The following is a 27,824-nucleotide window of genomic DNA, read 5'->3' as shown; positions in this document are numbered from 1 at the left end:
CAACAGAGATTTAAATCACTACTATGTTGAGAGATAGAATTTTCACCACTCAGAATCATTTTTACTAGTAATATAAATACTTATAATACGAGTAAAATTGATTTTACTAGCGGTAAAATTATTTTTACTACTGGTATGAATAATTAATTGCGGGTAGCTTTGGACAGTGCTTTATTTTTAATGGTAGTAAAATTATTTTTACTGGTAGTAAAATTAATCTTACTGGTAGTAGAAATAAATAATTGTGGGTAGGATGTCCAAACATACACAAGTGGAGTTCTAACTCACGGAATCCCAGTTACGAAGCGAACGTTCTACCACTGAGCTTCCGCGACCGGTCAATGTGCCTTAGAGATGAATATGATAACAATTTGATTTTTCCAACATAGAAACAGAAATGAAATGGGAAATCCCAAATTGATACTAATATTGATCAATTGTTTTGGTTGTCCAATAAAAACTCCCCATTCTAATCACTTCTACTGGGTCTTACACATTAGCTGTAAAGGAAGATGTCCCACCACGTATCATTCTGTAATCACCTGTAGCAACCGCTATCAATGTTTTAACTTATCGGATCATAATGAAATAATTATTGACACTATCATTAGATTATTATAAAATATGACATTGCATATTGAATGAATATACAAAAACGACACAGAACAAAGATTAATTTTTAAAACAACTAATCAAGAGTTGCTTACCGGAAATACGTAAATATAAAAAGTGCTATGGCGAGCGCAACAGTGGAAATGGAGAATCCGAGATTGTATATGATTCGTGAGACGAAGTCTGTGGCCAGTTCCTGTGGATAAAAAAGTGCTATTTATTACACAATTGTCGAAGAATAAAAGTATACTATGATTGATTGATTGAATATTGTTTAACGTCCCTCTCAAGGATATTTCACTCATATCTATGTATTGTCCTGGACGAAAAGAACGAATGATGAAGTGTATGTGCATGAAGTGTAGGAATATAACACAGTGTAGATTACATAAAGTGTAGGAATATAACACGGTATAGATTACATAAAGTGTAGGAATATAACACACGGTTCAGATTACATAAAGTGTAGGAACATAACACGGTGAAGATTACATAAAGTGTAGGAATATAACACACGGTTTAGATTACATAAAGTGTAGGGATATAACACGGTGTAGATTACATAAAGTGTAGGAATATAACACGTTGTAGATTACATAAAGTGTAGGAATATAACACGGTGTAGATTACATAAAGTGTAGGAACATAACACGGTGTAGATTACATAAAGTCTAGGAATATAACACGGTGTAGATTACATAAAGTCTAGGAATATAACACGGTGTAGATTACATAAAGTGTAGGAATATAACACGGTTTATATTATATAAAGTGTAGGAATATAACACACGGTTTAGATTACATAAAGTGTAGGAATATAACACGGTGTAGATTACATAAAGTGTAGGAATATAACACGGTATAGATTACATAAAGTGTAGGAATATAACACACGGTTTAGATTATATAAAATGTAGGAACATAACACGGTGTAGATTACATAAAGTGTAGGAATATAACACGGTGTAGATTACATAAAGTGTAGGAACATAACACGGTGTAGATTACATAAAGTGTAGGAATATAACACGGTGTAGATTACATAAAGTCTAGGAATATAACACGGTGCAGATTATATACATGTCTTTTTCTATGAAACAGTATTCGTAACTTTCAGCGAATATAGAAACATGTACTATAGTACCCGTTAAACAATGACAGTTTCCTTAGATGAAATTTTTGTAGTTTAATAAATCTTATGAAGAGAAGTTTCGAATGGGGGAGGGGCTTGATTTTGTGGTTTGAAAGTATTCTAATTTCTTTCTTTACTGTGGTTCAGGTTCTTTTGCTGAGGGAAAATCAATGAATTTGTGGAGATGTTCATACCACGATAAAGAGTTTTCCAAAGTAGATCAAATCCAATTAATTCTTTCAAGACAATTAAGGACCCCCTCCACCCAATAATTTGATAAGTGAGATCGCTAGCTTTCTATGAAATTGATTTTTCTTGGAAATGAGTAGGAACTTCTTTTTTTAAATTTTTTTTAAACATGTAATGATGCACAATAATGGGAAGTCTAAGAAATTTGATAACCAGACTGATTTAGTTGACGTGAAGACGGAGAGGACTACCTCATCCAACACCTGAGGTGAAACCCAAATGATTACAGTGTAACTTCTTATCTATTTATATCGCTAAGTCAAAACAGCATCACATTTATAGGATTTACACTTTAGTAACGAAAATCACACTCATCAAGATATAGCCTGGGTACTTTTCATTCATTTTCTGACTGCCGCCTTCAGAATACACTCTAAGAATTATGTAACATCGATTGTTTTTACACGTTAAATGTTTATAATCTAGTATTGGTTTAAAGGACCGGCAATGCAATAAAAATAAAAATTCATTAATATTCTATACTGACTGCAAACATTATTAAAGGGAAAGGCAACCCTAACCACACTGTTGTTTTATGAATAAAGTATTACTTACTGATATCGTAAATGACAGTCTTTAACAACAAAAATCCTTCCTTAACGATTAAATCAATATTAATCTATCATTTATTTAAAATCTCCCGCCGCTAAGAGGGCAGCCATTAAAGTTTAGTTTATGACGTCACACTGTCGGTTCCGGTTTATTTCATCAGCAGCACTGTAAACATGACAAGTCATGAACAGTTAAGTTTGGAGTCGTATAGATTTGAGGCTGTTCTCTCGCAAGAAGAAATCAAGAAAAGAAGACGTACAGTCGAGTCGCCGACCAGGCAGGCGGTACACGTTTCTTCATACAAATGTCTTGAACCTCAACTTGCCATTACGCAAATGACGGATCCACAGTTTACATATTCTTTACTTTTCAGATAACTTGGTTGGGTTAGAAATTTCGGGGGGAAACTTTTCGCATTTCCCCTTCGCAATAATGCAATTAAAAGCTTGACAGAAAGGCATCAACCCTTTTATTCGTAAAATTTGCACATCTTTGATGACCTTATTTCATCAAAACCGGAACAGACGGTGTGACGTCCAAATTATTGATTTTTGTGGTCTTGAATACAAAAGAGTTCCACATCATGACAGTCCCTATAGATGGCGGGAATTTCAATTTTTTACGTTTTCAAATTAGTACTGAAGCTTATCTAGGCCGTATATCAACAGAATAGCATGACGAATGTTTATCCTATAATTAATCCTATAATTTATTATGTAAATTTTGGGTTGCCTTCCCCTTTAAGAAAAAGTAAAAGGGTAAAGCAAAAATTTCCAGTACTTCGCTTCCTACAAAACACACGAATATGATAATTTTTATTCTTGTGTTCCGTGTGTACATAATATTAGTTACTGCCATTATAAGGACTATCATGATTTACATAGAGACATTTAATGTGTAGACAACCACGCCCCTACCTACAGTGTATACAGAAACTATATATCGCACATTTGGTAATACAAAACAACTTACGACAAAGTCGCAAGTCTTAAATTTCATTAATATTATTTTGTAAAATTAATTGATGAAAACCCTTTGAGGCTTAATTTTCAACATTTTAAAAAAGATATTTTGCATTGGAGTGAATAGCCTTACAATAATAGGAAACTCCCAGTATATAAACTTGGTTGTAAGTCATAAATTCTTTCTTAAAATGGGCCCTAGATTTGCAAATATTTATAGTAGTGGACATTGTCCCCTATAGTTTGGTCCCTCCCAGGGCTTTCAACAAATTTAAAAGCAGGAGGCTGAAATGAAAAAATAGAAGGCGATCCAATGCGAATGGCGCAGCCGTATCGCACGCTGAGCTATGCTCGGCGCCCTTACGGCCGGGGGTCTGGGGGCCGCTCAAGGCCCCCAGAAGCTCTGGGGTAAATGACGCAAAATCCTGCATTCTGGCGGTTTCCTGGCACTTAAATGCAGCTTTGAAATTGTCATTCTTTTGCCTGAAATTTTTACTTTTGCCATGAATTTATTGTTTCATATGTGAAATTTTCTGTTCATGCAAAAACTTTAAAAAATTCAACATTGCAAAGTACTAATTTTGATGCAAAATGAAAAATAAAGTGCATCAAGATAACTACATGTAATTATTTTTTGCAATGCTGTATCAATCAATTTTTAAGTGTCTTTGCTTGAATCTCTGCCACCCAAGAGTATAAGCAGATTAAAGTAAAATGTAAGAAGAATATAGATCACAACCAACACCAGTTTTATATAATAAAGCATCAATATATATTATATTTATAGTTGTTCTAATTACCTGTATTGTCAGCTTTCGTTTCCTTATTTAACGGATACATTGTATGTTATAAAAAAAAGTTTACATGTATTTAATCATTATTTTTTATTGAATTGCAAATAAGAGTTGCACTCCCAATATTTTAAGAATATTCTTCACCAATTAACACAACTCTATATTTCTATTTTCATTTGGTCCCTTAAAGTCTGTTAACTTACACTGGGAGTAATATTTTTCTCCAAGACTGACATGAAACCCATTGGGACCTTTTGCTTTTGCTCACCCCAATATTTTTTAAATAAAACCCAAACAATCTTTATTACAAATTAATAAGTAACATTTAAATGACCTATAATTTTATTTTTCCACAAATTCAAGTTAACAGCTACAGATTTGTTGGTAACATAGCGAATTTGTGCTGAAAAATTCTACTTTCGTTTTTATTTAATACCACATGGGCATTTGCAAATTAAAAAGAATAGCAAGTCTGAAATTTTTCCTGATTAAATTCTGTTTTCGCTTTAAAATTGTTGATTGATATTATACTTGTGTCACTTTCACTTCTGGCCTTTTTAAAGCCGAAACTGAACAGGGTATTTGTTCTCTTCATTCCGTCATCATCATTGATTTTTACGTTCAGGACTTGTTGTTATCTTTCGGAACTTCTCGTCCGTGTTGTCACGAATTGGGTAAATCCGAGGCTTTCCGACTATTGCAATTGACGTATTATTTTCTACACCAACAGACGACCAATCAGGTGCCGGTATTTACCTGAACTAAATTTAGCGCAAGTAAACACGTTTTTACATCCTAACGGCCGCGATTTCTGAGTCTACTAAAGTTTGGAAGATGTTTAAAGTTTTATAAAAGTTTTTTTCATTGGACATACATTTTTGTCACTAAAGTAGCCGGCACCTAATGTTACTATAGGCGGCGGAAATCCGCCGGCTACCGGCTACTTTTGAAAGCCCTGCCCTCCCTTCTCCCATTGGCAATACAACTCTGAATTCGGTCCTGAAAATACAGACACGTGTTCGCCACATTCTCGCTAAAGTACTCCCGACAAAATCTATATTTCATCACCTATCATAGACAAAAAATAATAGATATCTGTCACTATTGTTTGATATACTGTGCAGACATATTTATATCGACAAATCAAATCTGTAAGAACATGATATAAACAGGTTTGTCTCATCTCATCAATTATTCAAAATTAAGTCACACCTGACGACGGACGCTCAAACGTTACTGCATGAGAAAAATACTTTTCTGTCTTCTGCATTTAATTGTCGATTCTCTCAAAACTTGTCGAATTTATCTCTCGAGAATTTCAAATTACGTAAGAAAATCCCAGTTCACACAATTCCGTAACTTTAAATTCTCATCACTTTTACAAAACAGAATCTTGAAAAAATTTTAAACGAACGTTGATTACTTCGGATAGGATCATTCAAGAATCACTATCAACTGCACCAATGAATCAGTGAATTTATCAGCTTACAAAATTCGTCACAATAACCGATTCCTTATTCAATTCGGTCAGCAATATTTTTTTCCTTTAGTGCTTACTTGAAGCATCTGTATACATGTAGAGTAGTATTGTGTTAATCTCTGCTGGTGACCTTCATTCAATCAAATGAAGTTCATGCTATTGTGACGTAGTTTGCGATGCAATATGGTTCACAGCGATCACAGTGATTTTGGAATGGTTCTAAAAGTATGTTTGATATTCTGAAAACACACAAACAAGGGTTTCTTTGTCAGATTATCTGGATATCAGTTTAGTTTACATATTAGTATGTTCATAACAGAAACAAAATTATTTCTGAAATTGCCTTAGACTGTATTGGTCATATAAATAGTCATATTATCTATCTACCTAAAATGCCAGGGAAATATCCTCTATTGATGATCTGATTTTCTAACTATTACGTTTTAGTGCTTTCTAACTATTACATTTTAGTGTTTTCTAACTATTACGTTTTAGTGCTTTCTAACTATTACGTTTTAGTGTTTCCTAACTATTACGTTTTAGTGTTTTCTAACTATTACGTTTTAGTGTTTCCTAACTATTACGTTTTAGTGGAATATATGTACTGGCTGTTTGTGAAGGTCGAAACAAGCCAAAATTTGTTAGCTGACACGTCATTAACTAAAATCTTCTGCGGGGAGGGGCTGGGAAGCACCGGTCTGTCTGCATTCACCTACCTTTAACTATACATACAAGGCAAACGTGCATTGCTGACCGTGTCCGTTATTGAAATGTATTTTGAAAGCCATTCTGTTCAGTTATTTAGGACAGTGATCATGGAATCAGTCCGCCGTTATCATTACGCTGACCAGTCAATAACCACTACACAACAGTCTAGTTTACGCAGTACACGTGGGGATCCGGGTGAGAATAGGTCCTCAGAACCCCTTGCTTGTCGTAAGAGACGACTAGATGGGGCTGACCTTCGGATGAGAACACAAAAACCGAGGTCATGTGTCACAGCTGAGCAGGTGTGGCACGCTAAAGACCCCTCCCTGCTTAATGCCCATAAGCGCCAAGCATGGGCCTAAATTTTGCAGCCCTTCACCGGTAATGGTGACGTTTCCATATGAATGAAATATTCTCGAGAGGGACGTTAAACAATAATCAATCAATCAACCGGATGTACACGTCATAAATTTTTGTAAAGGATGAAGGGGAAGATAACAAGCAGTGACCAATCTCACAACTCCTATAAGCAATACAAAATAGAGAGATGGGCAAACACGGACCCCTCGATATACCAGAGTTGTCTAGGAGGAGTAAGCATCCACTGTCGACCGGTCACACCCACCGTGAGCCCTATATCTAGATTAGGTAAACGGAGTCATCCGTAGTCAAAATCAGTATGCTAAGAACGGCCTAACAATCGGTATGATACACGTCAGACAGCATTTAACCCAATGGTAGGTTGTATTCGCAAACTAGATCGTTATAACGACCATAGAATTTGCGAAATGCAGACTTTAAACGAGATTGATATCTTGATATAAGCCTTTAGCTATCCATTCTGCGAGAGCTTCAGAAAGAACTACGGACCAAGAACAGTTCTTTCTCTTACAGAATGGACAGTTTAAGGCTTATATCTAAGAATGGACAGGCTAGGGTTAACCCATTGACAATGATAATTATGAATAAAGCTTGTTTTTAGATAGTCTGACAATGTAACCAGTCTTGTGTAGAAGTTTGTTTCGGTGTCATGTGAGTAGGGCCTAAGTTATCAGGGGTATCTTTTCCTGCAGGACTTTCTATATTCACCCACCCTATAGTACTGAGCCACATCCATATGTCTTCCTCTGGTGGTTCATTGCACAATCAAAATTTAAGGATGTTAATGAAAATACTGCAAACACCCTCTTAATGAGTGATGAATTCTGGATATGGAGGACGAGAAAGCTATATGGAGCCAAATTTGAATTTAAACACATTGATTGATTGATTGATTCAACGTCCCACTCGAGAATATTTTCACCCATATGAAGACGTTATCATTGCTGGTGAAGGTCTGCAAAATTTAGGCCTATGCTCGGCACTTATGACCTTTGAGCAGGGTGGGATCTTTATCGTGCCACACTTGCTGTGACAAGGGACCTCTGTTTTTACGGTCCCATCTGAAGGACCGCCCCATTTAGTCTCCTCTAACCACAATCAAGGGGTGCTGAGGACCTATTCTAAACCGAACCCCACGGGATAAAAAGCATTATGTTTTTTAATATGTTGGATGAGGAAATAATTAATGCCAGTCAAAAGAATTTAAGATGCCCGTTTTGTGTAATGATGTGAAATTATTCATGGATGCGAAAATAATAAATCAGAATAAAGAGATGCTACTGAAGAAGACATCAAGAAAAAGCGTTGTGAAGAAGTCTCAGAATGTGCCTCAGGATCCAGCCAATTTCAAATACAGCATGGAAATATGTCTTTCAAATTTAAAGTTTGATGCGATAATTATAATAATGGCCGATGGAATTTTAAAAAAATGTGAATCTTAAAGTTGGACCAGGGAGTTATACTATGGGGAAATATTCGTTTAAATGTTTTCCCGATATCTGTGATGATTTAGAGAATTTAAAATTCCTGTTTCACGAATGCATTGTCTTTCTCTTATTTTCAGCCTCCCTGTAGGCATCTAATAAGTTATTGGGTTTACCTGGCACCGTTCAATAAGCTGACAATGACTATCCATTATTGTTTATAATGGACAGTATAATTGTAAACTTATTGGACTCTTACAGGTAACTATCTAACTACAAGTGGACTTTTTTCCCCTAATAATACGCCTATACTAACAAAATATTACATAGCAAAAATGTTTTAACATGTGATAAAAACCAATCAGTCATATAGATATGTTGTTATGAAGAATCACTTTTGGTCATTTTGTAATAAAGTAATCAGCGCTGGAAAAAAGGTTTCCATCAATACGGCTAAATGGTGACGTAATCATATATATGTCTAGTTATACAAAGTCAGATTTGCTCGCAGGTCCAAGTTCAGATTTGTTGAGTTATGTAGCCCCTGATGTGGGGGATTTGTTGAGTTATGTGGCCCCTGATGTGGGGGATTTGTTGAGTTATGTGGCCCCTGATGTGGGGGATTTGTTGAGTTATGTGGCCCCTGATGTGGGGGATTTGTTGAGTTATGTGGCCCCTGATGTGGGGGATTTGTTGAGTTATGTGGCCCCTGATGTGGAGGATTTGGACGACAAAGTAGACTATCTCGCCTGGACAGATCTAGAATTGTCATTGTATGTACACTTACCCCTTGAATTTCGTCTATGTTTTCCACCGTGCTTCCGTGCGTGAGGCAGGCGTTGTAATTTGCTTTTTCCATCCACGTGCCATTTGGAAAACAGAACTTTGTTGCATTTTCTGTGATGTAATGTACGATTATAAATCTGTAAATCTTGTATTTAAAGCCAATAGCAAAATCAGACATTTATCATTAATTTATTAATAGAACGTATGTTTTGAAGACCGGTAAGTGGTTAGAAGACGTGCGAATTAATACCTACTTGAAGCATCTACCCCCGGGACTTGCGGACAGGAAATAACTGCAAAATGACCACCAAGTGTCGCTGGCCAGCAGGAGAAGGGGTCAACCGTAGCATTGCAGTACACCTTACCTTCTTCTGAAACGGATAAATTCAATCCAAAACTAAAATTCATGTCCACAATATGATCGCTATATACAGTGGTTACAGAAAATACACACAGAACTGCACGTTTATTTTCCTAGATTTACAATAAGCGTTCCATCGACAAAATAAAGCTTTGAAGTGCAGTCGCCATTCTCACAATGGACACATTCTATAGATTCACATTCCGTTACTGATTCAAGAAATGTTTGTAACAAAATGCAAGACATGATTAGAATTGTTCAAATTGCATATCATTAAGAAGATGAAGCAATCTTAAATCGTGGCTACACTGTCACCGGTTTCTATAAACTGAGTGCGACAGGTACCTATATAGCTCTGCACGATACTCAAATACACGTGACGTAATCGATTGCAGAACAAAATATACGTGTCGCCTGCTAAACACGGCGAACAGAGAGCGGGAATAATACTAGTATGTCGGACAGAGAACGGGAACAATATGTCGGACAGATAGCGGGAACAATTTGTCCAGCTCGCGTCCTCCAGCTCATCTGGTGTATGAGATTTCAGTGCCGGACTTTTCAACACAATCTCGGATAATTTTTAGGAATATCAAAGACACAATATATTGCACTTGCAAACCGAAAGAAAACCGAAGTTGTTGTTCAACAAAGCATCACCATAGACAATTCCGTGCAACCTTTATCATGGGTAAATCCCACCTATCAGATAACCACCTTTGAAAATTGATTCCTTAAGTATTACCTCTCTGGGGGAGTTTTGTAAAATACGTATCCTACAGTGTAAAATACAAAAAAGGGGGATTAAAAATTCGATTTTCCATATGATAGATTACTAGCATTAACCAGACGATATATCTTGGAGCTAGCGTCCAGCCAGACAGCATCGACCTCAAACACACAATTGTGTATGTACCTTTCTGGCCTTGGGGAGTTAGCCAAGGATTAAAAAAGAAAATAAATACCATGTTGGATTGTAGTTTTGTTTGCGTACATGTATATTCCCAAAATTATTGACCACTACACACAGTCTAACATGTACCTGCAGACTTCACAAAACTGTTTAAAAACAGTTGGTTTAGATATAAATACAATGTACCCTAATGGGACAATATAAACATTCACGCTCTGACTCCATTTCAGTATACAGCTGTTATGTGTGTCATCTACCCTGTAGTGATCTATGTACACATACATACGTCATCTAACCTTTGTAGATATATATATATCTAATCACCTGTATAGTGACATACACACAGATCTAGGTCATTTCATCTGTATATAGACATATATACAGATATAGGTCATCTGTATAGAGACTTACACATATATATATATATGTCTTTAAATCTGTATATAGACACACATACAGATATGGGTCATTACATCTGCATATAGACATACATACATATCTAGGTCATATGTATAGTGACTTACAAACAGATATAGGTCATCTGTATATAAACATACACACAGATATAGGTCATCTGTATATAGACATACATATAGATCTACATCACCTGTATAGTTACATACATACAGATCTAGGTCATCTGTATAAAGACATACATACAGATCTAGGTCATATGTATAGAGACATACACACATATCTATGTCATTAAATCTGTATATAGACACACATACAGATATAGGTCATTACATCTGCATAGAGACTTACACACAGATATAGGTCATCTGTATAGAGACATACATACAGATATAGGTCATCTGTATAGTGACATACATACAGATATAGGTCATCTGTATATAGACATACATACAGATATAGGTCATCTGTATAGTGACATACATACAGATATAGGTCATCTGTATAGTGATATACTTACAGATCTAGGTCATCTGTATGGAGACTTACACACATATATAGGTCATCTGTATATAGACATACATACAGATCTAGGTCATCTGTATATAGACATACATACAGATATAGGTCATCTGTATAGTGACATACATACAGATATAGGTCATCTGTATAGAGACATACACACAGATATAGGTCATCTGTATATAGACATACATACAGATATAGGTCATCTGTATAGAGACATACATACAGATATAGGTCATCTGTATGGAGACTTACACACAGATATAGGTCATCTGTATATAGACATACATACAGATATAGGTCATCTGTATAGTGACATACATACAGATATAGGTCATCTGTATATAGACATACACACAGATATAGGTCATCTGTATATAGACATACACACAGATATAGGTCATCTGTATATAGACATACATACAGATATAGGTCATCTGTATAGAGACATGCATACAGATATAGGTCATCTGTATAGAGACATACATACATATATAGGTCATCTGTATAGAGACATACATACATATATAGGTCATCTGTATAGAGACATGCACACAGATATAGGTTATCTGTATATAGACATACACACAGATATAGGTTATCTGTATATAGACATACATACAGATATAGGTCATCTGTATATAGACATACACACAGATATAGGTCATCTGTAGAGAGGCATACATATAGATATAGGTAATTTGTATAGTGACATACATACAGATCTAGGTCATCTGTATAGAGACATACATACAGATATAGGTCATCTGTATAGAGACATACACACAGATATAGATCATCTGTATAGAGACATACATACAGATATAGGTCATCTGTATAGAGACATATATACAGATATAGATCATCCGTATAGAAACTTACACACAGATCTAGGTCATCTGTATGGAGACTTACACACAGATATAGGTCATCTGTATATAGACATACATACAGATCTAGGTAATCTGTATATAGACATGCATACAGATATAGGTCATCTGTATAGTGACATACATACAGATATAGGTCATTTCATCTGTATATAGACATGCATACAGATATAGGTCATCTGTATAGAGACATACATACAGATATAGGTCATCTGTATGGAGACTTACACACAGATATAGGTCATCTGTATGGAGACTTACACACAGATATAGGTCATCTGTATATAGACATACATACAGATCTAGGTCATCTGTATAGTGACATACATACAGATATAGGTCATTTCATCTGTATATAGACATGCATACAGATCTAGGTCATCTGTATATAGACATACGTACAGATATAGGTCATCTGTATAGAGACATACATACAGATATAGGTCATCTGTATAGTGATATACTTACAGATCTAGGTCATCTGTATGGAGACTTACACACAGATATAGGTCATCTGTATATAGACATACATACAGATCTATGTCATCTGTATATAGACATACATACAGATATAGGTCATCTGTATAGTGATATACATACAGATCTAGGTCATCTGTATATATACATACACACATATATAGGTCATCTGTATATAGACATACAGATGTCGATGATAAATGATAAAAGTGAAATGAAAACTATCTTGTAGTTTTAAGGTTTATAACATTTCACAGGAGGTCATAATTGTTCACAGAATATAAATCATGATATTGTCCTTAAGATATTTGCAGTTAAGACCTGGAAACTCTTTATACCACTTTAATAGATAATCCATCTTGGCTATGCGAAGTAAGTGTTTTATACTGCTAGTTTTGCTATGGAGACAAATAATTACCATGACCAAAATTTATTTGGAAGCACCGCGAATCCAGAATGAGCGGTTTTTTTTTTTTTTTTTTTTTTTTTTTTTTTTTTATTGGAAATAAAAAAATATTTATTGCCTCCTCAAAACGATTAACTTCCTCAGAAGGAGAAAATCGACCTTTAGCCATATCGACAAAACGGTTCGTCAAACGTTGATTACTTTATAACAGAATGACCGATATATTTTCCTTGGTCAAGGAGTACCCAAGGGATCAGCCATGTTTCTTGCAAGACTCATTTTCACATGTTTCCACCAGCGGTTCAGACGAAATTATCACCAAGAAATAATCACGAATCGTCATAAGAAATACAAATTTGATTTTCTCCAATCATGAATGATATCAAGCCTCACTCAGCATCCGTAGATAGACAGATAGATAGATGAATATATAGATAGATAGATAGATATAGACACTGAAAAATTTGATGCCCTTTGGAACAGATGGAACCTAATATTTTCATAGCTCTCTCTCTCTCTCTCTCTCTCTCTCTCTCTCAAAGAAATAAACACTTCTGTAATTCTATATTACATGTATATATTATGAAGATATACCATGAACTATGTTGAAAAATAATGATAATAAAAATATATAGATAGATAGATGAATATATAGATAGACAGATAGGTAGATGAATATATAGATAGACAGATAGATGAATAGACAGATAGATGAATAAACGGATAGATAGATAGATAGGTGGATATATAGATAGATAGATAGATAGATAGATAGATAGATAGATAGATGAATATATAGATAGACAGATAGATAGTTGAATATATAAACAGACGAATATATAGGCAGACATATATGTAGATGGGTAGATTTATAGATAGATAAATAAATACATGCACATAGATAGAGAAATAGATCGCATGGAGAGGAATGAATAGACATAAACATCTAGATGGATAGAGGATATAAAAATTAAACAATAAGGATACGATATCTAAATCAAAGTGAACAAAAAAGTTCATAAAATCTTGGTTTATGCATTTTACCAACAACAAAAAAATCAAACAAAAAATAAACAATCAATGCAACCTAGCAAATTAACGTACATGTACAAAAATATCATTGTATTGTTTACAGGCATCAAATATTGGGGAACCATTATATGAAAGTTTCCAGTTCGAGTAAATAGTAACAGATGGGCCATTATTTGATAAGAATAAAATATTCGATAGATTAACGTACAGTTTTTTTCTTGGAAACGAGGCCCTCAATCAAGCTCATATAAAATGATAACCGGTATGTTCCGGGAGGTGTGGCGGGAGGAGGGGGGGGGGGACTTACAGTTTGCCATACAGTTGAGTTGTCAATTTGCCGTTAATGTCTACTTTCAGCAAAATATCTAAGTATGAAGCAGAAGTGGACTACTCTGTGGTGTCTTTTATTTCGAGCTCACAGGGATATATCGAATCACACATTTTTTTTTTTATAAATTATAATCTTATCTATCTAGCATTGGTCAATCTTTAAAATAGATCAATCATCAAAGAACCAGCCAGTCCTCATACACAACGATGAAAGGGTAAAGATTCTTATAAAGAATAGTAAGTTAAGAGTTAGGCAAACACGGACCCCTGGACACGCCAGAGGTGGGAGGAGTAATCACCCCCTGTCGAGTAACCCGTAGTCAAAATCATGTATGTAAAGAACGGCCTAACGATTGGTATGAAATATTTGATTTAATGACAGGTTGTACATGTATTTGTAAAATGAAATAAAACTGTAAAATTTAAAGAAAACTATACAAAGATTTTGTTTTTGTGAACGCTGAACACCAATGGAGACACTTAACAAGAACGTGTTTTAGATTTTACTTATATATTATACTTCATATTCTGAATGGAGTCCTTTAAATATTGTGATTATAACACGGATTGTTAAAAACAGACAACAGAGTACATATGATTCTAACCATTTCTGGAATACCTTCACATTTCTGGAATACCTTCACATTTCTGGAATACCTTCACATTTCTGGAATACCTTCACATTTTACTATCTGACCAAGACTTCCGAGCGTTGTCATTTTAGAAAAGAAAGAGCCCAGCTCTGGACAAACATTGCACATTATGATGATATAACTTAAGTGATTAAATTTAAGTGATTTTGGTCATAATGAGATATATAATAGATAATAATGAATATAACCATATTGCCGCGAACCAACTGTGCAGTTTTCACTGCTGGAAAACGTTATCTCATTAAAAAACCAATAAACCAGCCAGGACGATTGATTCAAGTATTAAAGTAATTATAAGGCCCTATTGATATTTAAACTTAGAACTTGATAATTGAAATCTATTTTAATTAAACAAGAATTTTTTTTCAAATACACAGAGTGAATTACAAAATGGTAGGATAGGCGCCTCGTTTTCAAAACCAATACGCTGGAATAAAGTATCGGATTTCAGTTCCGTCGTCTTAAAATCTTATGCTACAAAAGAAACTCAAAGAGAAAAGCTTTGATTAATTTAGATCATACAGCTTGTTTGATATAGATCAGAGTGTAGAATGGTATAAGAACTTAACACCTTCACGGCGGTTAGTAAAGGTAATGCATTTTTTATATGTGATTATACAAAAGTCTTTGAAGATTGCTATCGCCCACAGGTTGTATAATAAAGATCCCACACCAGGAAACGTGGTGACCTACTTTCAGATGTACATATTCCAACACAAAGAGACAGAATGACAAAAGTTTCAGCTGTAAAAATTCCAACAATACGGGATTTATTGACAAACGTTCGGCTGTTAAAAGATCTCAACAATACGAGATTTATCAAAATTAAACAAACAAAAATTGAAAAAAAAAACCACCAACAACAAATTCTATCTGCAAAAAAACCCACAATACGGGATTTATTGACAAACGTTCGACTGTTAAGATATCAACAATACAAGATTTATCACACACAAAAAAACAAAGAAAGAAAAATAACCAAAAAAAAAAAACCAAAAAAAAAAACCACCACTCCATCAGTAAAAATCCCACTATTGCCAACCTTCCAGCCGTAAGAATCCCAACAATGCAAGCGTTATTGCCAAATTTCCAGCTGTAAAATTCCAACAATACGAAATTCATTGCCAAATATCCAACTGTAAACATTCTGGAACAACCTTCCAGCTGTAAAAATCCCAACAATGCGAGTTTTATTGCCAACCTTCCATCTGTAAGAATCCCAACAATGCGAGCTTTATTGCCAACCTTCCAGCTGTAAAAATCCCAACAATGCGAGATTTATTGCCAACCTTCCAGCTGTAAGAATCCCAACAATGCGAGCTTTATTGCCAACCTTCCAGCTGTAAAAATCCCAACAATACGAGATTTATTGACAACCTTCCAGCTGTAAAAATTCCAACAATACGAGCTTTATTGCCAACCTTCAAGCTGTAAAAATCCCAACAATGCGAGATTTATTGCCAACCTTCAAGTTGTAAAAATCCCAACAATGCGAGATTTATTGTCAACCTTCCAGCTGTAAAAATTCCAACAATACGAGATTTATTGACAAACTTCCAGCTGTAAAAATTCCAACAATACGAGATTCATTGCCAAATTTTCAGGTGTAAACATTCTAATAAATCGAGATTTATTTACAGCTGCAATAATCCCAACACAATGACACTGAATAATCACGATCACAGCAAGGGCGAGACTGACGTAAAGTGATCTGCCAAAAACAGAGGGTGGGGTGTGTGTGTGTGTGTGGGGGGGGGGGGTAGGATTTTGGTAGATACGAGGCGAAGTCCTAATGGAGCAAGGGGAACCTTCTGGGTGATGTTGTTTATACAGTCTTAGCTTCAGACCGAGTCAACGAAGGCCCGTTTTACACGTAGTTATCATTAACAACTTCTTGCTGGTTTGATCGCCTACGTTTCGGGATTATGGGAGCAATATCCCAGTACATTGTTAGGGTAACTACGATTCCTGTACGAACTCGGACTACCCGTATTGCAATCAAACAGAGAGAGAGAGTATGGTGACATTTGAACTCGACCCATCTAACCTTGGATTCTACAAGGGTTACTGTAATAGCAATGTGTCGGTCTTGTAATGGTGCTGCAAGCGACGGAAGTATTATACGTGGGAGTAAGATAAAACATCGAAATATTTACCCTACTAACTCAGGTACGAAATGAAGTTGCCCTTAGTACGGTTATAACATTTCCAGAATTGGTATGATATCAGAAAATTGTGAAATTTCCAAAATTGAACGTCTCCACATGCATGAGTGAAAAATTCTCGCGAGGGACGTTAAACAAGATACAATCAATGCAATCCGGAATTGACTCTTTGGTGGAGCAAATCTAAGCTTTATAGGCAAAGCAGACCCCATTTTTGTCTCCATTATCAGCTTATTTCTGATGTATGACTCTCGCTGAAACTTAGAATAAATGATCTACAAATAACTACGTATCCCATCATTATTTATGGTTCTATTCTCAGCATTGTGGCAACAAATAAAAAAAAATCCACTTGACTCTAAAAACCGATTCCGAAATTCTCTAAAATCAATCTCGAAGGTATTTCAACTTCTGGACGGAGTCTGTTGTTGGGGTTCTGATCTTTTTCAGATTTTTAATTGCTTTTAGTCATGTATGGTCTTGGGAGGGGGGGGGGGTAACTTCACAGATTGAAACAAGTAAAAATGCTGAAGCTGAAGTACTGTGCGACTTCCGGTCCATGGTCCAGTCTTAATATATAATCTTGCATTGGCAAATAAACTATCAAACACAAGTACATTGATTGATTGTACAAAAAATATATTGTTTAACTCTCTAGAGAATTTTTCACTCAAAATGGAGACGTTCATTACCATTGAACGTGAAGGGCTGTAAAATTTAGGCCTATGCTCGGCGCTTAAGGTTATTGATTGAGCAGGGAGGGATCTTTATCGTGCCACACCTGCTGTGATACGGGACCTTGGCTTTTGCGGTCTCATCCGAAGGACCGCCCCATTTAGTCGCCTCTCACGACAAGCAAGGGAGGTACTGAGGACCTATTTTAACCCGGCTCACCATGGGTTCATTCACAAATACAAGTCTGTCGGAATCGGCAATGTTTCAATAAACAATTGTCAAGAGAAATAAATGTTCTGTATGATTTGTGAAAATCTGTTTTTAGTGTTCTTAATAAGATTGGTTAGTGTTATCGAGTCTAATTTAATCATTTATACATCTGTGGTTAATTGGATCGCATGGAGTTTACGTTTGTAATCCAATACTCTGGGGAGGAATACACAGTCCTGGTCGGGAAAACACCAAACATGATGAATTCATTTCATCTGGCTTTTTTCTTAAAACAAGAGGCCCAAGGGCCACATCGCTCACCTGAGTTACCTTGGCCCATATCTGAAGACTTCCATATATATTTGCAGATAAATCTTCGTCCGTATTGTAGCCCCAACCTACCCCTGGAGGCCATGATTTTTATAAACTTGCATCTGCACTATGTCAGGAAGCTTTCGTGTAAATCTCAGGTATTCTGGCTCATTGGTTCTTGAGAAGATGATTTTTTAAATATTTTCTATATTTATTCTCAAGTAAAACTTTGATCCTCTATTGTGGCCCCAATCTACCCCCGGGGGCCATGATTTGAACAAACTTGAATCTGCACTATGTCAGGAAGCTTTCATATAAATTTCAGCTCTTCTGAGAAATTTCTGAGAAAAAGATTTTAAAAAATTTCCCCTATATATTTCTATGTAAAACTTTGATCCCCTATTGTGGCCCCAATATACCCCGGGGGCCATAATTTGAATAAACTTGAATCTGCACTATGTCAGGAAGCTTTCATGAAAATTCCAGCTTCTCTGGCCCAGTGGTTCTTGAGAAGAAGATTTTTAAATGACCCCACCCTATTTTTGCTTTTGTGATTATCTCCCCTTGGAAGGGGGCATGACCCTTTATTTGTGCAAACTTGAAAGCTCTTTACCCAAGGATGTTTTTGGCCAAGTTTGGTTATAATTGGTCCAGTAGTTCTTGAGATGAAAATGTGAAAAGTTTAGGAAGACGACGACGACGACAGACAACGGACAAATTTTGATCAGACCTTCGGCTCAGGTGAGCTAAAAAGAGGAGTTTTATGATTTTCAAAAGATAAATGCTGATCTAAAACCTTTGATAGATTTGATTTGAATGTATATTCTATCGACTTTAAAGTGTAGATAAACTTTACACCACGATCGCATCAAGCAAACTTGCCAAGTAATCAAATCCTTATCAAGAAATTAGCTAGAATTAAACCCCCAACAAATAAAACGGCTATGATATAAACGTCATAAACAAATGTCTCATTACGTAGCGCTGCTTGTGACGCATCGAAATCCGGAAATGAGTAATCCACGAGACACTCATATATATTGCGGTAATAAAATCTGGCCGTCAGGTAAGATATAAAACTGAATCTGTTGCTTTGAAATCTAAAACACTTTGTTAGACAAGATTACATGTCGGATTACCCTCTCGTTATTTTCGTAGGCACATTTATTAGTTGTAGCTATAAAAAACAAATCTTACAAGAAAGAATTCGATTTAAGTGTCAAGCACTTGTATTTTCCAGAAATCAATTTCTCCAACATTGTTCTCTGTTGTTGTGTTTTGTTTTTTTTCTTGGGGGGGGGGGGGGGGCAGAATTTTAAATTGTTTAAAATGTCCACATGGGATAATGAAACGTAAAGATTTCATTTTTAACTCGCGAGTTTGTGATCTTATCAGTTATATATATATATATATATATATATATATATATATATATATATATGAAGGTTTTATTACCCGGACTTATGACGATACGCTTTCTGACCATGACCCTTCAATGTAGGATAGACGACGAATTTGTCATTCTTGCTATTTCTTGTGGATCTCTTAAGAAGTTGATGAAGATTTTTATCTACTGATACAGGCATATTTATGAATATCTGATTAGAAGTCCTTTGTTGTATAATATTTTTGCCCTATAAAGATGCAGTGATAAATATCAATGGGTATCATCTTTCATTTATCTATCGCCTTTTTAAATTATCTGAAAGGTACAGTAGACAGGGCCGTAAATTAACCTTCAATTTGGAGGAGGCAGGAAATTAGGCGGGGGTCTGGGGGCCGCCCAGGCCCCCAGACGCTGGGCACATTTTGTGCACACTGAACACGTTTCGTGCAAAATCCTTGATTCTAGGGCCTTCTAAGATGTTACTTGACTAACTCATTCTAAAAGAAAGATTTGGAATGCTTTTTAAGGGAGGTATCATGTTCTTAGTTATTGGAAACAACATAAATTCTAATGAACTTTAAATTCTAATTTTTTTTTACTCAAAAGTTGGAGGAGGCAGCTGCCTCCTCCGCCTCCATGTAATTTACGGCCCTGGTAGATATGAACAGCAATTGTTAAAAGTAAATGTATGGTAGCCTTTTTCTATTCAATTTTGAGCATTATGTAATGGATTAGAAAAACGTCCCTTTTTTCAGATTATGTTTCAATTTTCAAAACAAAAATGTAAATGATAGGGCAAATATAAAATATTCATATGATTAATTTGCAGAATTGTATACTTGTTAAGCAATAATATAGGTCTATGTACGAGAGAGAGAGAGAGAGAGAGAGAGAGAGAGAGAGAGAGAGAGAGAGAGAGAGAGAGAGAATGTTTTCGCAGGTGTGTCAACCATAAATCCATTTTCCTAGATGGACAAACATACATGTAATTCAAGTGTCATACATTTGAATAATTTCGCAAAAACATTGTTACTGTATAAAAATTCCCCATAGAAATAGAGATTTGAAATTACGTGGTTAATAGAAAAAAAAAAAAGAAATAAGAAGCCCTGAATCTTCCAAATAAAGTAATATTAGAGTTCCGCCGCCACTGAGTGGGGGTAATGCAAAAAAATCAGGGGAAGGTAATAAACATAGAAAATAAACCTTTCCTTTTAAAATATTAATGATGATATTCTCTATAGCGTATGATATTTGAAAAATCTGAACATGATAGCTGAAGGTGCAAAATGCAATTCAGCACTTACTCGTTTTTACCCCCAACATTTTGACAAACATTAATTTTTCCATTAATTACAGTATCAAATGATTCCAACCATTTTCACAAAGAGTTATAGTGTATTAAGTGAATCTCAAAATACGGTATAGATTGTCTAAAAGTTAACTATATATAGCTTCATTCATCTTATTAAACGTTTTTCTTTCACAGAGCATACAGTGGAAAATCGTTCCATGTAATGCAATACATTGCAATGGGATATAGAAAATGTTCCTGATGCAGCGATACAACATAAAACGTACGGCTTTCCCAGATTTCCCCCCCCCCCCTGTTTACTTTTAATGAAAATGTAAGGATGTTTGTATCATCTGCATTCCACGAGCATTGGCGTCTGCATATCTCAAAAATTGTACTATCGCAGACAAATAAATCATGTTCTCCAACGCAATCGATGTTTTTGAAACACAACACAAGCGCTAAAAGTGACATTTTCGAGGAGAAAACAAAACCCTGTAAATTTCATAGTGGTTTTGTCACAAATGAATTGAGTTTAAAGAAAAAAGGTAAGTTTCAAATTTCGAAAAAAATAACACGAATATTTACGTCTCTTTTTTTCCGCGGAGATAATAGACCTTTAACATATATAAACAGTTCCTTCGCAGGGATCAGTTTTGATTAAAATATGATGATAATAACTAAAATGTTCACTGACCAAATATAGAAAGTAAACAGCTAGCCTTCATCGCTGTCCAAATTACTCCCCATTACTTCTCTAATTTGACAGCCACACTGGGGTTGGGGTGAGGGAGGAGGGGGGGGGGGTATGGAATGGGGAGCGTCTCCATGACAGTATGAGACAACCCTTTAGGTCTGGAGAAAGTTTGTTTTCAAAACTTTAAGATACCAAATACACTATCTTTTAGATCAGTTTCTCTGCTAAGTGTAGCTATTGGGGGGGGGGGGGGTGGGGGGGGGGGGGGGGGGGGGGGGGGGGGGTCAAGATGCACCCGTTTTGATTTTTGATTGATTGACGGTTCACACAAACTTTTTATATAGAAGTAGTGGGAGGTTTGAGGTTTGAAGATGACAGCGTTTCAATGTATGACTTGAGACATGTGTAGAGGGGAAATATATTAGAAAGACCATACCATAATATCAAAATTTTGAGGAGACGATATAAAATATGCGGAGGTATTGCGCTGAAATCTTGCCAGTAAAAGGCGTCGTATAACAATGATTTTTAACTTGGTTGGATCTGTAGCTCTCGTGGTTTTCTTGTAATGTAAAGATTTCGTTTGACTTGAGGAAGGTACAGGTCGTTCTGACAATTTGACTACCGAGTCTTAAGTTTGTATGTTGTTTGTGATTTTAGTGATTTTTATAATAATTATATTCTCGTTTTGGATTCAACACTTTTAGGTACCATGTGTTGTCTCTCTCTCTCTCTCTCTCTCTCTCTCTCTCTCTCTCTCTCTCTCTCTCTCTCTCATTCGTGGATTTACGGAAGTGTACAATTTCGAGGATGGTGCTATCATCCGTTCTTCCTTTATCATATACATGTATGAATTGGTGCACCACAAAAATGATGAAATCGTCGTATTTTCTGCGGGTACACTTTATGTCATCTTTTACTCGTATCCATCAAATCCTCGAACAGGAAGAGAAACACGATAAACGCATCCCAAGACGGGATATAATGTTACATTAACGATTACAAACCGTAACTTCCAAGTCCGCGAAATATCAGCTTAACTCTCGTATCTAATGACGCGACACTTAGTTCCTGTCACGTGACTAGGTGATAGCATTAGACACGATTTCACGAGATAAGAAGTTGAATTAATTCAGAATAAAACAAATATTCGTGGTCAGAGTGTCACTGAGAGATGTGAACAATGATTCTAAATAACAAGATAATGTAAAAAATAAAACAAATAAATAGGTGTAATTGTAAGCACGCTGTTGATAAACACGGGATGGGTGTAAAAGCATGGCAGTACGTAAACAAGTTCATGGCTATATTAACTAAGGATGGTTGTAAAAAAAAATACGTGCTAGCAAGAAAATAGATATGAATTATATCAGTGTTGACATGACTCTCTCAGATGAAAGGAAACACTTGTATATATATCTACAGTAACGCATCCAGTCAATGTCTCATTCTGTACTCGCGATCAATTTTATCCTACGGTAGACAAATATTCTCTCAATGCACCATCTGGTCTACCAAAGGATGTAAAACAGACAAAACAAATAAACAAACAAAACAAAACAAAACTTTAAAACGCAAATATTCATTCTTCTATTACGGATAAATAACACACCAGATATTTCTGATGTGAGCGGAACGTGGATGAGATGTACAATGCTATTTTGAAATTGAAAAGTTTAAAATTCACCTTATTTGGGGATTTTTTTTTTAAAAGTAGGGTTTTCGAAAAAATTAATCCGAATAATAAATCTCCTACGAATAATAGATCAGTAGTTGACACGTTAACTTATTGAACTACCCTTCAAGACAATTAGATTTAAAAGTAATATTCACACAAGTATTTTTCATTCGTGTTCCGAATGGAGGTCAGCTATTATGACGATTTGTTTTCCTCCTTAATTTAGAATATAAATGCAATGGAAATAATTCAATTCAAATGGGAAAAGTTCACAGTATTTTTCTGGGATGGCGGTGGTACTTTTATTCGTGTTGTAGAGTGGACACACACGCAGGAAATCTACTTGTGCACCTACTTTCCGCTTTATTGGAAAATACATCTTGACTCGCAGAAAAATATACCAGCGATCTATACAGAATTCATTGGAGAAGCGCTTTCTTATTACCAAAGTGCTGCCATTATGTTAAAAACACACAAATAAAAAAAAAATCAACTTTATATTTGAAGATGAGAATGTACTCTACCACAAAGAACGATAACTTTTTAAACACAAAATAAAGATTTTACGATCAAACCTACAAATTTGAACCCAATTAATTTTATACAATAAACAAAAGAAACATCTCTAGTATCTGAATGATGTTGCGCGGGAATTCTAGGCGCGACATCATGGTTTGATCAGATTGCTAATTGGTCCTCCGTGTCCCATTTTGACTGGTGATTGGTGCGTAAGTATTCATTCGGGTTTCCGAGATCTATATTGATGTATATAGTGGGACGGTTTATGGGGACATCAAGATAAGTGCATTTAGCTCCTGTATGCATGTATTCTTAACTTATCTCAATCTAGCAAGCTTTAAAACGTCCTTGACTTAGCTCATCAATCATTGTCATGATCAGTTTCGTCATGATTTATAAAAAAACCGGAAGTTTATAGTATGTCCTTTGAAATCAATCATATTTATTGTCATGATCAGTTGTCTCATTTATAAAAAGGGAACCGGAAGTTCATAGTATAAATTTTAAAATATCAGATGATGTCGATTAACAGTAGTTTTATGTGAGCGATGTTTTTTTTGTTTTTGTTTGATATTGTTTTAGACAAATGACAAGTGCACCCATTCACGAACAATTAAGATCGCCGTGGCAGAACAGAAAACGCCCTTAATTTGAAAAGAACGTCGGCATTTTGTCTGAACGAGATAATTCAATGCGATACAATAAGCAGCTTCTGACACTAAAGACAAAAAATGGGGAACTCATTGCACGTGTTTCCTGTGTAAGAGCGCGTATCCACCCTTAATAATCATGCCTAATTTGGTCATTAATACAAATAGTAAGGGGGCCCACTTTTAGATACCAAAACAATAAAATAAAAACGGAAGCAAGATGTCGCCATTTTTTGAGCTTCGGATATCGTTCATCATCACGAGAAGTAGACAATGAATATCACCCAGAGGAAATCATTGTCCACACAATCAGTTTGTAGGCTACACCGTACTAAACGGTCTTAACAAGTTGGCGAAAAACATTTTTCTGTCAATAATTCAACGGTCACGTGCTCAATTTTGTTACAGCACTGGTTTTTTTCTTCTTCTAAATTCACGATTTTTGTCTTCTCATACAAGACTTTTGTGTCAATCATGTACACGAGATCCATATTCCCCATGTTCATCTTTCAAAACAATTAGAAAATTAATATACATTAATCAGTCTATTTAATCTAAAACATGCTTGACTTTCAATCCAAAAACTCGCTGAAAACAAGGGAGAGAACTCCGTAAATTGATAAAACCTTTTTTCTCTCTCTATGGTTTTAAAAAATGTTCAAATAATAAAATCAAATATTATAACTTTTAGCGTCCACATTTAGGCAGTATCATTGCAAATTGGTCATATTTGCAAGTCTACGTATCTAAGTAAATCTCACCCTTTACCTCCGATGAAATTCCACCTTTATTTCAAAGCAGTTATGATGTACATAGTTTACCTTGCGGCAGGATCACCTTAATTTTACTCACAAATAACCGCCTATTTTTGCTCTAAACATTAAACATGAAAATTAACAAATCTTAGTAATTAGCAACCCACATCTAAAATGTCCGGCGGCCTGAGCGTGTGATAATTTTATTTGGTCAAGGTAGTTGCAAATCAAAATAAGTATTAATGGAGTGATCTCGGCATCCTCGGGTCTTAGTGTGGGATAATATTAATTCTATTTGTTCACGGTACGTGTAGTTACAAAATAAAAAAGATATTGATAGAGGTATTCAAGTATTCTTGAGGAGGGCGACATTTAAACATTTATTGTGAGTGGTAGAGGGAGTTGGAGAAACTGATATCAAGGTTTTTCCCGACTATCAATTCATCGTGTCTGATTCACGAACAAAATGAAGAATTAAAATCGCTTGCAAGGAAAACATGAATGAAGCACTGAAAAAGCATTGAGACAGATAATGTACACCAGTGGTCAATCCAGAAGTTGTTTTTTTTTAAAGGTAGGGGGAACCAAACTTTTACCCTTTCCGCTCAGAATAGGGGATTAAAGCCCCCTTAAAATGACAAAAATGACCACTGTTGTGTAACATATTTAACCAAATGGGTCTGTCTCTGTGTCATTTGTTATAATACAATTAAAAGTACCTACGACAAGGTTCCGACGTTATCAATATTTTATTCACGGAATGTTTTCAGAGCAAAACAAGGGTAAAAAAAAAAGCGGAAGAACATTTCAGCTGTTGCCGACTTCATGAAAGAGAAATAACTCTATGGTTGTTTGCTGTTATCTCATTGGATACAGTGCTCGTTTTCTTATTAATCAGCACGTATCTCCTGTATACTACGAGAGAAGAGGATAATCTTACATGATAGGAAAACAACTTGATTCTAAGATTATGCCGACACCAGGAAGTGAGTTATATCTATTCAGCATCCGGAACACCTCGGGTCTTTTCAGTGAAAGGTCCGAGGTGTTCCGGATGATTTATACAGCGCATTGATGAAAAAGTTTTCCGTCCAATTTTTCGTTTGATAAGTGCATCAAATAAAGAATTATAAGTTTTATTTCTTATCATTTAATCATGTTTTTAAAATAGAAAAACAAATAGTAGTTTCTCACATCAAAAAGCTTGAATTAACATTTCTGAAATGGCGCATCTAGAATACCTATACGTAACGATAAAAACAACAACAAAACTGGTTGTGCGTGTGGGTGAGGTAGAGTTACTGTGCAGAATTAAATGGACTATACGCCAAATTAAAAGTGCAATGGTTAAAAGCTGAAATAGATATAAAGGAAAAGAACAAGTGGTGACTGGATGTACATATGTATGCTGCATTGCATTCGAGACGTTGAACACTGGTTGTTTCGTAGGAACGGTGGAATGCGACTCGGCTCCATTTCAATATCAAGTAAAAAGCTCAACACCTCTTCATCTGAATTGCCCTCGTTGACTGAGCCCCATATAACGCAGTTCAATTTCATTAATATATACCAGATCAAAATTCGCTGCTTGCATCGTCATGTTATCAAACTCGTGTTTACACTCTGTCTACTTCTACCAGTCAGTGTCCTACGTCATCAAGTTCACTGTTCTGCCACGTCATCACTAGGCCTATGTGTGTTGTTTCTTTAAATTAATTTGTATTTTATTCACATCTTTGGTTGTGTTTATTTTTGGTAGCATCAAACAAATACATTTCGTTTACAATGCATGCGTGGAAATTCCCGTTCTATAAATATCACTAAAATTAGAACGGCCGTTAACGGGGAAGACGAATTCCAGAGAAAAGTAGTCCCGCGTGCTTAGTGCAGATGAACTCAAGATGAATTTTTTTTTTTTTTACACAGAAATCAAACGAATTTTTCATCCAAACAGCATCGTTGTTAAGTAATCACTTTCAAAGTTATTAAATGATTCTGTAATCGAAGCTATTTTCAATTACTTGTAATCGTAATTTAATCGTTTACAGCTAAATTTTGTGATGTATTTATAATTACTTTTTCAATTACATTCAAGTACTCTACACTAAAATATTGTCATTTTCTTAAGTTGGAAATAAAGTTTAAGTTCCTGGCAAGGCTGTTTAAATTAGTGAATCAATGTTGATGACTGTTCATCACAATTCAATAGCCCTAAGGATATACACAGGTTCACTAGAGTGTACAAATAGTTGAATTCTGTTAACCATATTTCCTCTATATAAAAATAGTTAAATACAACTGTTTTTATATACATGTATGTATATAATTAAACCTAAAAGTAATTGATTATTAATCGATTACGTCCTTCTAAGTAATCGATTGCAATCGATTACAGAAGAAA

General features: G+C 35.4%; 1 protein-coding gene across 2 annotated transcripts in view; it reads right to left on the bottom strand.

Moving 5' to 3' along the window:
* Positions 1 to 27,824, bottom strand: part of LOC125666078 (corticotropin-releasing factor receptor 2-like) — a 76,521-nt gene that overhangs the window by 14,535 nt on the left and 34,162 nt on the right. For both annotated transcript variants that reach the window (XR_007366498.2, XM_048899199.2), the window contains exons 2-4: positions 9,335 to 9,451; positions 9,082 to 9,191; positions 708 to 808 (exon numbers count right to left, since the gene is read on the bottom strand). Coding sequence is in view for 1 of the 2 variants with exons in the window: in XM_048899199.2 (XP_048755156.1) it covers positions 708 to 808; positions 9,082 to 9,191; positions 9,335 to 9,451 (328 nt within the window). In the remaining variant the exon portion in view is untranslated. The remainder of the gene's footprint in view (positions 1 to 707; positions 809 to 9,081; positions 9,192 to 9,334; positions 9,452 to 27,824) is intronic.

This window comes from Ostrea edulis, chromosome 10 (genome assembly GCF_947568905.1).
Source record: "Ostrea edulis chromosome 10, xbOstEdul1.1, whole genome shotgun sequence".
In the NCBI taxonomy this organism is placed as follows: Eukaryota; Metazoa; Mollusca; class Bivalvia; order Ostreida; family Ostreidae; genus Ostrea; species Ostrea edulis.
Note: the sequence above shows the minus strand (reverse complement) of the source record. Positions and strands in the feature narration are given on the sequence as shown.